The sequence below is a fragment of the Larus michahellis genome, chromosome Z (genome assembly GCF_964199755.1).
Source record: "Larus michahellis chromosome Z, bLarMic1.1, whole genome shotgun sequence".
Classification (NCBI taxonomy): Eukaryota; Metazoa; Chordata; class Aves; order Charadriiformes; family Laridae; genus Larus; species Larus michahellis.
Genome location: NC_133930.1, coordinates 53,624,723 through 53,640,450, shown reverse-complemented (window position 1 = coordinate 53,640,450; position 15,728 = coordinate 53,624,723). Strand labels below are relative to the sequence as shown.

The window sequence follows — 15,728 nt, the reverse complement described above, 5'->3', positions numbered from 1 at the left end:
CTTGGCGAGATCTGAGCATTAGCCTTTGCTGTGTGCTTCAGGAAGTTGTATTTGTAGTATATGCCCCAACCATGCTGAAGCCAGGCCCCTTTCCCTGTTAAACTTAATGAGCTGAAGTACCTCAATACTGCAATTTTGCACCTGGTTTTCCATCCTTTGTTCAACTATCCCCTCTGTAATGTGATCCTATTACTTTGTGACCTCTTGTATCTGAAATTTTTAACATAGCCTTAGCTGATCTATTCTTAGCCTGGTGAGCTGACATTAGTGACAACCTATTTGTGTGGGGCATGGTTTCGTTTACAAAATTACATAGATTCAGAAGCAGTGGAGCCTTTGGGGTGTCCTGGCAAATAGCCATGGCAGCTGTTGGTACAACAAAGACCTGGGTAGTCTAATCACACTGACATCTCTCTGCTACAACTACTTTGGAGAAGAAACTGAGGTGGGTGACAAGGCAGACTTGTATTTTCATAGACTTTTCCTTTAAAATGTAATCTTCAAATATTTAATGTTTCATACTCCAGAGAGATTTCTGCTTTTTTCCCCTCTAATGCTTTGCTAATGCATTGTGACACTACATGTCTCTGTGCTAAATGGAGTGTTTGCTAGTGATGGGGAAGCCTGCATCTCTCAGGAGCAAGGGTAGACTAAGCTTTACCACTGCCTACCCCTCAGTCACAGAAATCTAACCAAAATCAGTGGCACTATTTTGTCCTTTAAACTAGGCTGGAAGATGGGTGTCAATATTTAAGGTTGCCAGGTCAGTCTCCCAAAAGCAATGCCAGACTTACTTACTTTGTTACAGGAAAGTACAAGTAACTGGCAAAGGGCATGATGCTTTCTAGATAAAGGATCTTTGACGAACAGCGAGCCTTTTATGTCCCACTGCCTCATACAATGTCTCCTTAATTTCTGAATTATATTTGAAGGAGTAGGAAAACATATAATCTCATTAAAATTTGAGGGAAGAGAAGTGTATGATGTTTAGCTCAAGTTCAGCAATACTTTTGACATCACCGAGAACATCCTCATAGACATTTGTCTATACCTAACAGGCTAGATAAGTGAACAGTGAGGTGGATTAAAGAGTGATTGAACTGTCAGGCTCAGAGATTTGTAGTCAGCAGCACAAAATCCAGCTGAAGGCCAGCCAGTGGTGGAGTACTCCAGGTGTGGATACTGGATCCAATGCTTTTAACACCCTTAATGAATGATGGGACAGAGTGCACCCTCAGCAAGTTTTCAGATGGTACAAGTCTGGGAGCAGTGAGACAAAAGCACGTGGTTTTGCTGCCATTCAGAAGGATCACAAAAAAATGAAGAAATGGCTGAACAGGAACTTCATGAAGTTCAATGAAAGGAAGTGCAAAGTCTTGAACCTGAGGAGGAGTAACCCCAGGCACCAGGATAGGCTGGGGGTCCATTGGCTGGAGAGCAGGTTGGCAGAAAAGCACTGGGGGGCCTTATAGATACCAAGCTGACCACAAGCCAGCAGCCCAGCCTTGCAGCAAAAGCCACCAACATCCTGAGCTGCATCAGGCGGAGCCTCACCACTAAGTCAAGACAGGTGATCCTTCCTCTCTACTCAGCACTGGTGAGACATACCTGGACTGCTGGGTTCCATTCTGGCCTCCTCAGTACAAAGGAGACATGGAATTACCAGACCAAGGACTAGAATGTCCCTCAAGATTTACTCTCTGAGTAATCTGAAATGGTTCCCTAAACTGATCCTGAAGTTTGGAGGCCACAGGCCAATGAGTACCCTGGTGGTTTTGTGAAGAGCTCCATGGACTCTTCATGACATTCGTGGACTGCATTCAACTCTTAAATACCTCTCTGAATCTCCTCCCATACTTCTGTACATGCAAAGAAGTCTGCAAGAACTCCACTGATGGATCAACACAACCTATAAACTGCTATAAACCTATAAACCAAGAGATACCAATCTCTTGGGAATACATGCTGTAGTTGAATTTCATCTTTCTTTCTAGGATGGAATTGCTGAGAATTGCACAGCAAGGTAACCTGCCTAGGAGCTATTTCTCTATTGCAGAATGCTACCACCTTCTCTAACAGGAGATACAAGAAAATATGCGTTCCTCTAAATGCATTACTGTGCAACCAGGGAACTCCCCAGGTAGGGTGGTGCTGTGTGGTATCCTCTGTGCTGGATCAGGAAGTCCTATGATGTGAAGGGAGAACCTGTAGCAAGAAAACAGAAGACGGAAACTTCCCTATGAGCTTATTTCTGAAATGTATCTAAAAAGCTGCCCTTTGCCTCCTTTGTTCCACTACAACATGCTTGCCTTGAATTATTTCAACAGGAAATAAAGCAAGCCATCTTGCGTTAGCTTGCAGTCTGAGGTTCTGAGTCTTTCCTTCCACACACATAGTCTGCATGTGAGATATCATCCTCTTTATTAAATGTAGACATGTTGCAATGTCCCAAACAGGTTAGGACTGAAACATGGGACAAATGTATACTAAAAACAATTTGCAGAGAACTCCTCAGAGCAAGCCTAGAAACAAGTTAATAACTGCATCCATGTATTTAGACAAAGTGTGGATTCATAGCTAGAGGGAGAGAGACACCTCTGATGAGGCTTGCACAGATGGTGTCTCATGCTGACTGTGAGCCTTCATGGTATCTATAAAGGGGTTTAAATTCTCTGAGACACTGCAATTAAATTAGATCAAGCTGCTACTGGCTGATGTCATCTCCAGCTCAGCAGCTCTGCCTACCCAAGCTCAAGCTCAGTCCGAATTCCTCATGTCCTATTGCCAGTGATACAAGAAGAGCTGCCGCAATTGGCCTGCATGTTTATGGTGACATAAGAGATGCTGATCTTGGCGTAACTCAGATATCTGCTCTGGCTGGAAAGCTAAGTATAAAACAAATACCCCAATTCTCTGGATAGGAAAAAAAAAGGAAAGAGAAAAATAAATAAATAACTATGAAAAAGAAAAAGAAAAAGAAAAAGAAAAAGAAAAAGAAAAAGAAAAAGAAAAAGAAAAAGAAAAAGAAAAAGAAAAAGAAAAAGAAAAAGAAAAAGATAATGCTGTATACAGTTTCACGGGTTGCAACGGTTTGTTCCTTTACAATTTTACTTGACCTGTTGAGGAGACATAGCGCTCTAGGCATACAGCTGCAGGCTGACAACAAACCTTTTCCACCTTCTCTGTCCGGGTGGGATCCTCTGGGCATGGATTGCCTCTTCCATGCTTGAGTGTCATCCCATCATCCCCACAGTGACACCATAATACCCCTTGTTTCTTCTGTAGGTTTTGGTTCAGATGTGGGGAAGTGTTGGGGCTGGAAGCTGTTCAACGTTGTCTGGTAGGAACGGCTGTCAAAATTGTGGCTAGCTCTGGCCAGACTACCAGACTATCCATATGCCATCCCCAGGAAAGCCAGACGCTCCCTCCTTTCCTAATATCTGTGCTGTCATGTCTGGTCTTGACTGGTCAATCCTCCTGCTCTGCCTTTTGCTCCCAGAGCTACAAGGCTTTAGTGGCATAAAGAATTGGAATGGCAACAGCACTTACAAAAATGTGGCACGTTCTAATGCCTTGGTAGCTATAAAAAAGCCACTCACCTTACTTTGTATATTATGCAGATTTCTAAGAATGTATAGCATGTCACTGCCATATGCCACTTAATCCCCAGAGACGCAGATGTGTCCCATCTGCTTTTGTTCTTATGTACAGCATTGTTGCTTTTATCTGTGGCTGTAAATGCGTTATTTCTTTCAATGTCCTTTGATTTAAAATGCATGCCATAACACCTTCAGGGAAGAGTACTTGCATAATACACAATGGAATCACGTCAGCTGCCTCAACCCTGTGTGTGTCCCTGTGTGTGTGTTTGCATGTTGTGTATTTGAATACCTCTCTCATTTAAAACCTCTTTTTAATCTACTTCCCTTCTGGGTAATCTTTGACTCTAATCTTTGGCTCTCACTATGCAAATTGTTTCTGCATCTTACACACAAAACTCATTAGAATGCGAGAAATGCCATGTTTTCCTAGGCAAAAAGGACCTAATCTTCCTGATACTGGTCATTTCTCTTTTTTTCATAGCAGATAAAGAGCTCCCAGCAGAGATGGGTATTAAAGGGTATGCTAGGAAACATTTCATCTCAAAGACTTTACGCATATGACAACATGCTAAAAAGAGAATATAGGCCATTACATAACGAAAGGATAGGATTATATTTTTGTTCCTGCTGGCTTGGTGTAGATGTTTCAAAGCCTGAGATATGTGTGTAAGGTGGAGACACACATTAAGATATTAACAGTGGGATACCTCTCAAATGTATGATAGTTATCATCTAAACTGCCTCATTGCTCCGGGTCAGAAACATAACTGGCTATAGGCACAAAGGGAAAAATACTGGATTTTTAGAGTAATGCTAGATTGCATTAGCTCCATGCAATATAACTCTAATTACTACAATTCTAGATGTGAAGGGAGCACAAGAGGAGGGATTGGAGCAGTGGTGAAGAGGGGGACTCCCCTTACTAGATGTTACAGAGAGTTGTGGCTGTCTGAAGGTGGCTCTTGCCAGCCATCCTGGGATTTGTGGGGAGGAGCAGTAATGGAAGCCAATGGAAAGAAACAAAATCATATGACAAAAGTGAGATACCAGTGATATGGTCATCACTGTACTGGAGTGAGCCTCTGGACTCCCTACTCCCACGGGCTTGCAGAGCAGCTTGTCACATCCTTTCACCTCTACATGTTTCACCACCAAAACCAGTAAACCAAGGGAAAGCCCTTCTTTGGAAGGCGCTATGAACTTCATTAATCAAGTATTGTCAATGAAATAGCCGTGGCAATCTGCACAGCATTCACAGACATCTCTGAAAAACATCACAGGGAATCTGCACCTCTCCATCAGCACCAACCCAGGCACATGCGGAGAGCTGAGCTCTGGGAAAGCCACAGCTGAACAGACAGGTGTGATAACGATTTCAGTGGAAACAGGCATGCCTGCTTAAGGCTGAGAAGGCGATAGGCAGGAAGAGTTTTATTTCCTTAAACCCAATGCAGATAATAGCAGTGATAGAGACTGCAATGAAACCTTTACTGTGCAACGCAGTTCTTCAGACTCTACTTCCCACCCTGAAAATATTAAAAACTGATTAGAAAGAAGCCCACACCAGGGTCAGCAGGACCCCGGAAGAGGAGGTTAACCTCTTCTTATGTTAACCAGGTTAAGCAGAAGGTTAACCAGGAAGAGAAAGATAAGTCATTTGTCCCCAAGACATGAAGAGAGCAAAGGTAAAAAACAAACTTAGTTCTCCCAAGCGTTATTCCTCAGTCACAGACATGGCTTTACTAGGCAAAGAAAGCTTGTTCCTTTTTTCATACTTCAGAGGTGAAGGTGGAATCTTGCCCCAAAACCATTGCCTCAGTGTGTTGTTACCGAAGCAGCAGTGATATTGTTTAAATTCTCTGGTGAATGTAGAGGCTAGGTTGGAGTAGAAATGTTGCAGACAGTAATATTGTGGAAACAAACCACCCAGTGTGGCCAAAGATATTGCAGTGATTCTTTCTTCTTCTTCTGCAGTGCTGGTCAGTGGCAATGTTTATGATCCCTGAGATGGCTAGTTTCTTTAATAATGAACTTTTGCCTTGCCAGCTGTACTTGCATAGCAATGGTAGGCAGCAAAGTAACCGAGGATGCAATAGGTACAGCTCATAATGGCTCCTCCTACCTTCCCACATCACTCAAACCTCAGCTGTTGCCTACAAGCAAAGTGAGAGCTGCACTGGCTGCAAGGTACAGGCAAAGCACAAATGTCCAAAGTGAACATGGATCTGGGAATGCAAGGAAAGTGGCAAGCTTGTCTTTCCAGTATTAGAAACTCAAGCACTGGGTGATGTGACACATGTTATTTGAGCCCTGTTAAAGGGATGTGGGCTATCCAGACAGAAATTTTGACTGTGTCTTGAATGGCTGCTTATTTGTCCTTTTCAGTGCTTAGTACCTGAACTGGGAAAAATGAAGATAAGTTTTCACGAGTCTGAAATATTTTCCCACTTGGGAAGCAAAACTTACATAAAACAGCTATGGATCAGACCCAGCCCTGTTTTAAGCAGCTCTACTGAGCTTTTGCTAGGCCAGACTAGACTTGCTGCCTGTCTGTGTGAAAGATTCTGTGCTGCTAGCTGGCTGGTGATAGTTCGCAGGTTTTGGCAGCAGAATTGGCTGCTATGAAGGGATTAGAGGTTTTGGCAGCAGAATTGGCTGCTGTCAAGGGATTTTTTTCTAAGCGAAAGAAGTCTGAGGCTTTGGTGGTCCAGGCCTTCAAAGACAAAGGGAGCTGTAAATAGAGGCATGAAAATTCTCAGCAAGGAATCAGAATTTATTTCACAATGAAGACAAAAGCTGTTTCTAATACTGTCTTGATGAGGTAAACGACTGGCTGTGAGCAAATTAAATTTGCGACCAATCAAAGAAAGTCTGTGGAGATCTGACCTAAAACACCCGAATTTGTAAGTGCTTTGTTTTGACTGATTCAGCCCAAATTTGCTTATGTGCACATAAAATGGATAAGCATGGTCTGTATCCTGAAGTCTACAGCTGTTTTTTTCTGAACTCTGAACGTCACAAGGTAACAGCGATAGTGAGCATTGGTTATCCTTGATCTGTTTGTTTTCAGAATGCCAGTTGTTGTCATCTTTCCCAGGCCTCGAGTCCTGGTTTTGTTGGGATCAGTGGGGATATGAAATATGTGGCTCTCCTTGCTGCACCCTGCCAGCCAAACTCGCATTGGCTGAGTCACTGGTCCTGACTAAGAGCAGAAATGAAGCACAGTGAAAATGAAGCACTTCCAGACAATGATGATCTGTGGAGCATCATTTTGTCTTAACTTGAGACTGTCGATTTAAAGCTTTACTAACTTCAATCTAATGCTTCTGAATTATGGCAGTGCAAACAAAATAAAATTAAAACAAGATTGGTGCGCCATATGTCCAGGTGGAGTCTGACTGTCTTCTTGCCATACAGTAGCACTGCCTGCAGATGCGGGACGCTTGGTCTCTGAGAGAGACCAAAACTAGTCTGAAAAGCAGAAAGTGACCCCGTGCTGTCTGGTCTGCCCTCTCCTGTTCCCCAGCATACAGACATCCTGAGTGTGATAGAGCATTTTGACCCAAAGGGGAAATGATTGGCCCACTAGGGAAGAGGACTCCTATGAAGAAAGATGTCTCCTTTCCCTACCCACAGACCTGTTTCCATTCAATCTATCCTTTTTCTATCATCCTGCCCTCTCTTTGTCATTGTCAGTTAACATGTAATTAGTTCTGATGATGGCAGAAGTGCTGCTGTGCTTCAGCTGAGATACCAATCCAACAAATTTGAATTATAAAGTAAGGGGAAACGCGGGACGCTAATATCTTTGGAGACTACACCAGAAGGCTTAGACCCTGAACAAAACACTGCTGCAGAGATTATGCTGCAAGGACAGCTGTTTGGCCATATTAGAAAGCCAAGTTTTTTGCATAGAGCTCTCGAAGCTGTGCAATCGGCTTATATGAACTGTGTGTGAAGCCTGAACAAGAATGGGTCTAATTCAAAGTTGTTGCTCATTTGCCACTTGAAACAGTGACAACTACAAACCATCAAACAACTATTTATTTCATTTTTTATCTCCTCTTTCTATTGTTATAGCTGCTCAAGCTAGATCACAGAATCACAGAATCACAGAAACTTCAGAGTTGGAAGGGACCTCTAGAGATCATCTAGTCCAACTACCCTGCTAGAGCAGGATTGCCTAGAGCACATTACTCAGGACTGCATCCAGGCGAGTCTTGAAAATCTCCAGAGAAGGGGACTCCACAACCTCCCTGCGCAGCCTGTTCCAGTGCTCTGTCACCCTCACTGTAAAGAATTTTTTCCGTGTATTTGAATGGAATTTCCTATGTTCTAACTTGTGCCCGTTGCCCTTCGTCCTGTAACTGGGAAACAATGAATATCAGATATCAGCTTGCTGATGGCTTTTCTAAAATGACACAACATTCAAGGGATTGTACTCGGTCATGACCTGCTCTGCCACTTTGCAGACTCAAGATGAGGAAGTTCTTCAAAAAGAGCACAAGATGGCTAAGAATTACGGAATGCATTTTCTGCATCATTATATGACCTCCTACTTTTGTTTCTTTTCCCCCAAATCTACTGACTTAGGGGTGATGAAAACACTAAGCAGCAGCCTCCTCTACAGCCAGCCTATATTCAACACCAGTTAGACCCACTGCATGACACATAGTTAGCTCTGTGCTAATAAACCCTCCCCAGGGCAGCACAAGGCATACACTGACCCGTTGGCGTGAGCAGAGTGGAGGCCACAGAGATAACGGGCTGCTGGAGCACAGCATGTCTGATGAGAGGTGGAGAGACATGTCTTTGGTGAGCTTGGGGATGAGAGAGCAAGGGGGAGCTCTTTTGGCTGCCTTCAGCTGCCATGAGGAAGGACTCCGATGAAGGATCCAGGGTGGTGCACAGGGACAGCACTAATCAGATAGAAGGTGCATCACAGGGCATTGTCAGAGTGTCGGGGAGCCTTTATTTTTTTTTCTGAAGGGTACTCACCATAGGGGAGACCACCATCCTTGGGGATCTTCCCAGCTTGACTGCCCACGAAGCAACCCAATAGAGCTGTAGAGCTGTCCTTGGTCTGAGAATAGGGGTTGGATTAGAAACCTCTGGAGGTCCCTTCCAGCCAAGTTAATCTATCAGTCTATGAATCTGTACAGATCACATCCTCTCTCACCTCAGCTGCCACAGACATACGTTTTTCAATTTATAATTTAATTTTCTCTCTTGGCAAAGTAGAGATCTAAGTGACCAGAGATTCTTTACCATGTAGCTACTGCTGAGCTCCAGGGAACACAGCGTACACTCTTGTCAGCCCAGTCTGCAAACTGGCTTTAGGCTACTTGAGTCCTCAGTGTGAAATGAGATCTCCTCAAGTCTACCCCTTCCCTGTAGGTCCTTCTTCTGTCCAAATTTATGTTGCATTAAGTACAGAAATGAGTACTGTGACTTTCTTTGCTGTGTTCTGGAAGGCAGTAAGTACCGAAGTTATCAGTTTCAGGAAGGTCATAAGGATTGCAGACATCCGTTTCAGCACTCCGGTAACCTCAGCTTCTCCAACTGAGGAAAGCCAATTGATAGCAAGGCAGGACATAGTCACCTGCACCTGACATGCATAAGTACTCATACTGACTACAAGTTCTCTTTCCATTGAAATTTACTGACTTAATTGCAAACCCCAACTGGGAAGACTCTTATTTCCAAACACATCATCTAGTTTTAGTCTCAGCCTTGTTATCAGCTGCTTTGTTCAATGCAGAAAATACTTGATAAGCAAAACTTTTTCTTCAAGCCATATTTGCTCAGGAGTGTGTCCCAAAAAAAGCAATAAACTCCTGTCTACCTTTCTCATTCCCATGAATGCTACTGTTTGCTAGTGCTAGCCCTACCTATCTGAGGCAGATTTGCTCTGTTCCTTAATTAGCTTATGAAGGATAACTAGGCAGTAGGAATTCTCGAATAACCATGTCAGGAATGATGCAAAGGGTTTTGATCTACTTTAATCACAACATAGAGACGGAGAGACTTTGTATCTCCCTCCTTGCTTGTGACATACAAATGAAATTCTGCTCTAACCATTTGTTCAGGACATACAGTGAAATTGAATGGTATTTGGGTACATGCATTCCCTTGAAAATCACAGCCATCATGTTCAGATGGCAATATTACCTGTTTTGTGACTGATGTAACCCATTCTTAGACTCTGGAGTTACTTTGTCATGCAGGTATGAGAAGGGATGCTTCTGTTCACTGTTCCCACTGTTCCCACAGAGACATAAAATACCTCTTTCGCTGTTTGTAAAAGTTTACAGTTGCTGAAAAAAATCATCCAATATGTTACCGCCATCACTAACTCATGTTGTCCTCTACGTATCTTAGGAGAACAAAGCAGAGGGAGAAAAAAGATCTGGAGCCATCTGTAGGACATGAATCCTGTGCCTGGAATGGGAATTTCTGCTCTGATACCATCAGAAGGCCCCCTATACTGGAGAAAGGCTGAAAGCTCACAAGGCACCATCTGGCATCATCCCAAAAACCTGATGGATGCTACTTTCTTCAGCACTGTGTCTGCTTCTGGATCTCTCCCTACACGTAGAGCGCTACCCCAACGGCTGCATATTACAATAGGTGCTAGGGATGTCAGGGCCCAGGTGCCTGTTTTGGACCTTCCCACTTTTTCTAGTGAGATCTGAGGAGAGTTAACCCAGGAAGATTTATCTCAGATCACTATCGGCAAACGTGCATGGAAATACCTCCAGCTTTCCTGTAGTCTGGCAACTTCTTACAAGCTTGGTCCAGCTCCACAGTGGCAGCTGTGCCTATGATAATGCAGAGCAGCCTTAGAGCTGTGCCAGTGAAAGCACACAGAAGATTAGTGATGCACATGAAGTTCATTGAACTGAAAAGTCAGTCTCAAGAGGCAAGCATGTTACTGTAGCACACAGTAACTCACAGGAAATAATCGCAGAGATTTGCCTAGGACTCTGCCTGCCTGTCTTAAATGTGTTGACACGTGTTTCTGCACTACTGTTCTTGATCACAGAGCAGAGTGACAGGTATAAACAGACATGTGCTATGACAAGTACATTCAATCCCATTTGACTCCATGCGTATGTGATGCTTTAGCATGTGCTCAGCACCCAGAGTCACCAGACTCTGGTGTCCATGCTTCCAGATGTTATAGTAATGGTAAGGATCTGGCAGTAATTTTACATCTCTGCAAGATGCATGTGCAGCATCTTTTTAGGCAATATGGAAGAAAAGACCCAGAAGCAAAGGTCTTCCTCATATCTTTTCTATTTTAAACTTGCATCAGCTGCATTTTTATCTTTGTGTATCACTCAGTGGGGTGATACAATGCAGAGCATCAACATAGAGAATGTGGGGAACTGAGGTGAATGCGACTTTCAGGCCTCAAATTAAAAGTATGAAAGATTCTAAATGATCTGACTTTATCAGCTGGTTCTAGTCTAGTAACATTTATGAGATCTAAAGGTGGAGCTCCTTCACCAGCCACCTAAATTACTAGTTACATTACATTGTACCCTCTTAAGGTGCAGGACTTCTCAATCTATTCAACACTACCTCTTTGGAGTAAATCAGTTTGATTAACACAGCTCACTGTCCTACTCAGCTGACGCATGAAGTTTAGACTCCATATATACATATTTAAGTGCCAACCTTGGTTCTTACTGCTACACAGATCTCTAAACGCATGTCACCTCAGTCTAACTACCTCACTTGAGAGAAATTGTAGCTTGGCAGCAGAATCTGGCCTTTTGAGACTGTTTTGCCCATGCTACTGCTGCTGCAGAAACAGCACCTGCTTGCATGGAAGTGAACCAATAACAGTATCTTTGTGAGGATTTTCTCCTAGAGATCACCAGTTGTGTTCCGATGTGATCACTAAAGCTTATTTGAATCAGCAAAGCTGTGAGAAAGCATGAAATGAGTGTAGCACAGGAATTCAATTCTGTGTTGTAAGTGAGCCAAAGAAAACCTGCTTTGTATCACCAGGTGCAAAGGCTGAGTTACTACTTTATAATTTACATCTTTTAGCTGGTTAGCATCCCCTGCCATAGGATTTGTCCCATACTGCTGAGCACTTAACATTCCCACTAGACCACAGAGGAGCATCTCTGTCCTCCGTTTACTTTTGTCTTTGTTGGGCTTTTCAAAGCCCTGTGGCCAGAGTACGACTGTGGTGTCAGGCTGCACTAAGAAAAGAAACTAAGAGGTCTGACTCTGCTCTGTGTGGTATGTGTGGCACTTTAGTCACCTCACTTCAAAAAAAAAAAAAACAACAAAAAAACACTTAAAAGCACAGTAATTAGAATGCATAGGTTGACTAGCCAAATGTGTGTTTAACTTCCCTGGATGTTCAAACCCAGCAGGTGCCCGTGCACTGAGATGAAGGTAACGCTCCTCAGAGGGGCTAGATGCCCATGTGACTGCTCAGGAGGAGAACTCCCTTGTAGGGTCATCTGCACCCTGGCTCTCAGACTCTGCCATGCTCAGAGAAAGGAGCAGGAGTGGGTCTGATCCCTCCCTTTCTACCCTGGAGCAGGGTTCTCGAGTCCCTCCACCTGAGGTTGTTACGTAGCTGCTGGGACTCACAGGGTCCTTCCATCCTCTGGGTGCTCCTTCAAGGATTACGCCTGGCCTGGAAGGGATGTCTGGCTCTGAGAGATTTCATCTGGAATTCAGGAAGGCTGAGAACCAGTTTCCAGATTGTCCCTGGGGCCCATGTCCCAGGAAAGCATCACTAGCTCCAGGCTCTTCAGGAAGGGGGGATGCAATGACCTAGCATGAATGATATGTCTACCAGGGCTCATTGCAATAGTGCAAGAAGAGTCAAGTGGAAGCAAAAATTTGTGGAAAGGAGTGGAAAAAATTACCAAATTCTTCATGTTTTGTTTTGGTTTTTACCTAGTCCTTGTCACAACTTTCCTCTCAAACAGCCCTGCAGGAGTTTTTCAGTAGTTGAGAAATTTTATGAATTCTGTTGAAACAACTCAACACTATGTGAGAGTGATGTTAGCTATGACGGACTTGCTGTGACTTCCATGTGGGTGCACTGAGGAATCCTGGGGGAGTTCATTTGGAGCTTACTGTTAAAAGACTCTACTACTAGTAATATGCTAAGATCATCTCGACTTTTTTTCCCTTCTGTGCCAACTGCACAATTCCCAGGGCTTTTCTTATTATTTTTTTTCTCCCCATTTTCTTTAAAAAGAAAAAAAAAACTATCCACAAAGCAGAGGTGAAATACAGATCACCTTAATCAGAGGTTAATCTTATTCTGCTTTAGCAGTTATCTGTAAAAGCGTATACTTGTAAACTGCTGGTAAAAGCACCTAATAAAAAATCCTCTGAATTATTTATAAAAGCAGTTTGTGTCTTCATGTGCTGCTTAGAGAAGCTAAGCATCCCCGTTGATAAATCAGTGATTACTCAGTATTTAAAAGGCAGTATTTACGTGAAACACAACTGCTCAAAATGGGACTGCACACAAAGTGAGTTATATCATAACCAGCTGCCATCACTTGCCTGTTAGTTCAGTGAAGTAGCACAGAAATGTCTTACAAAGAAAGCAAGATTCTTAATTTAGCAAGGTGGGGAAACCCAATACCCAGCTACAATACCATTGCTACGTTAGGCAGCTGAAATGTGGAGCTGTAATAATGAAATACCTGGATATTTTGCAGATTCTGATAAACTAATGAGGAATTACCTGTGTGGCATGAATATATGCACAGAGTGCAACACTGCATATATGTAAGTTTCCCATGCCCCTGCACTTCTGAAATATACAGACCACTTTCTCTGCTTTAAAAAAACAATCCTCCTTTCTCTCGCTATGTATAAATCATCAGTAACATGACACGGTCCCTCACACCTGGAATACCCAGTTTTAGAATTTATAGTTGTTGCAGGCATGTATGTTTCAGCTGTTAGGAAGCAATAAAAGCACATCTTGTGTAGAATCCTGAACATCTGCCAGGACTGTGGCTATTTCAACCTCCTTTCTCATTTAAAAATGCTTTATTGTTAGCCTTGCAATCCTCCATGTTTTGGAAGAATCACTCAGTTCCTACTTTTGTTTGTAACATGCTAAAACTTCACAAGTTAACTTGGTCACAGGTGACACTCTAGACTACAGGAACCCATTATTATTTTTTATAAATGTTTCCAACTTACACCCATCATGGCCTGGAAGGATTCTTTTTAAACATACTAAAAGTTAGAAGAGAAAAACAAACCAGAAATAGTAAATTTATGCATTTATGCAGCTACAAATATATATATATATGATGCATAGAAAGTAAATAGTTGAGAATTTTCTTCTGGTCATTTTTCTTTGTTGAACAACAACATTTCACCCTCACACCGACAGGGTTCTCACAGCCATCCTGTCCAGCCTGGAGTTATAATTTCCCATTCCCAAAAAAACATGGATAGGTTAGTTTTTACAGGAAAACAAGAACATACTCCTTTTTTAAACACAATCATATCAATTAATTTCTAAAAGTGAAAATGACTCGTTTAAAAAAAAAAATCCCTCACCTTTTCCTTTCTTAAAAGAAGTTGTACAGAACTGGAAAATCCATAAACTTATTCAAACTGATTACAAAACTCATTGGGACCAGCAGTGGACTCTAACAAAGTTTAAATTACAAGCAGATAGAAGTCCTTCTGAAAATACAATTGGGGTAGGATGTGACTAATGTTTAGAAAAAATAAAAGAAAAACAAACAAACAAAAAACTGGACAATGACAGACAAGCTTACCTTTAAAGAAAGACAGGAACAAGTATGCCCAGAGACATAGTCCAGAATAAACAAATCCCAAGTACCTTTCTGTGAGCATTGTCAAAATAAGCTGGCTATCTGGCTTCCTGAGCAGAGGGTGAAAGAGGATGGAGTCTTGGAGACAGCCTGCGATGACTGATGGATTTGGCAATTACAGTAATAAGGCATCAAACCAGCTTCCCACCAGGAGAGAGAAGTTCATTTGCTCATGTGCTTCTCGAGCCCCCAGGAGCCAAATCGGCTCAGTGCTGGGTCAGTAAATCCAAACACAAAGGGGCTGGTTACTTTGCTTGGGACTCAGATTCCCAGGCACTCTGAGCCTTTTCTCGGTCAGGAGCAAATGCTAGCAATCCCCGCACACAGCTGTGTGTATGGCAAGGAGGGGGAGCATGCTGCCCGGGAGATGCTCACCACATCCCCACAGATTGTACCTAACTCGAGACCGCACGTCTGCAGCACTTCCAGTGCTTGCACTCGGGTGCCTCTAGAGCTGTTTCCCAGCAAAATGAGTTTGTGTCCTTCTGCTCTCTCTCAGCAGCCTGTGTAACTTGCAGCAAGCACCTGTGGCACGGTCCCTCTGCCATACACCTGCCCTTTCTCCTGGCAGAGGTGGCTGGAGAGATTCAATAGTGCAGAAGCCGGAGAAGATGAAACTACCCAGCCTCCTGTCCTTTTTGACGCACTTGTTCCTGTACAGGCAGGGAACTGCCCTGAGTGCCCTCTTCCCCAGCTGTTCACTGCTGCTGGCTATGCACTGTGGAATTTTGCACAGACACTGGCTTCTCTACCTCCCCACTCCATTTTACTCACCAGCCAGGCGAAGGCAAGACAAGGCAAAGGCTTGAATACTTTTCATTACATTCATCCTTTGGATCTTTTTTTACGCTTTTGCCTGTTCTGCACACTCACCCACTTCTCTTTCACTGAAAACAGGTGCAGGACTTGGCACTTCCCCCTATTGAGTTTCTTGGACCTCCTGCCTTGGTTGATGCAGAGAGATGCACCAAGTTGTGACTCCGTGCAGAAGGGATTTGGGTGCTGCAGTAGCGAGGCTGCACTGGGCAGTGCAGGCTGGTAGGAGAGAAGAGCCCCAGGACATGGGGGCAGAGGGTGCAGGGAGGAGGAGGAGAGGCCTGGGGTGATAAGCGATGGGGCACAGGCTGGCCCTGGAGGGCTGTCAGCTGGAAACATCTGCCCTGGGACCAGTTGCAGAGATACAGAGCTGGAGCTCGTCAGCACTTGCCTTTGGGGAGAACCCTGAAATAGTACCTCATATATGTAGAAGAACCTGTCAGCGTCAAAATCCCATCCC

The 15,728-nt window shown here is 43.5% G+C and overlaps 1 protein-coding gene across 1 annotated transcript in view; it reads right to left on the bottom strand.

Annotated features, from left to right (window-relative positions):
- LOC141736105 (neuronal acetylcholine receptor subunit alpha-7-like) overlaps nucleotides 1-14,587 on the bottom strand; it is a 63,921-nt gene extending 49,334 nt beyond the window's left edge. The window contains exon 1 of the mRNA XM_074569813.1: nucleotides 14,396-14,587. Coding sequence (XP_074425914.1) covers nucleotides 14,396-14,474 — 79 coding nt within the window. The 5' untranslated portion in view covers nucleotides 14,475-14,587. The remainder of the gene's footprint in view (nucleotides 1-14,395) is intronic.
- Nucleotides 14,588-15,728: the final 1,141 nt, after the last annotated feature.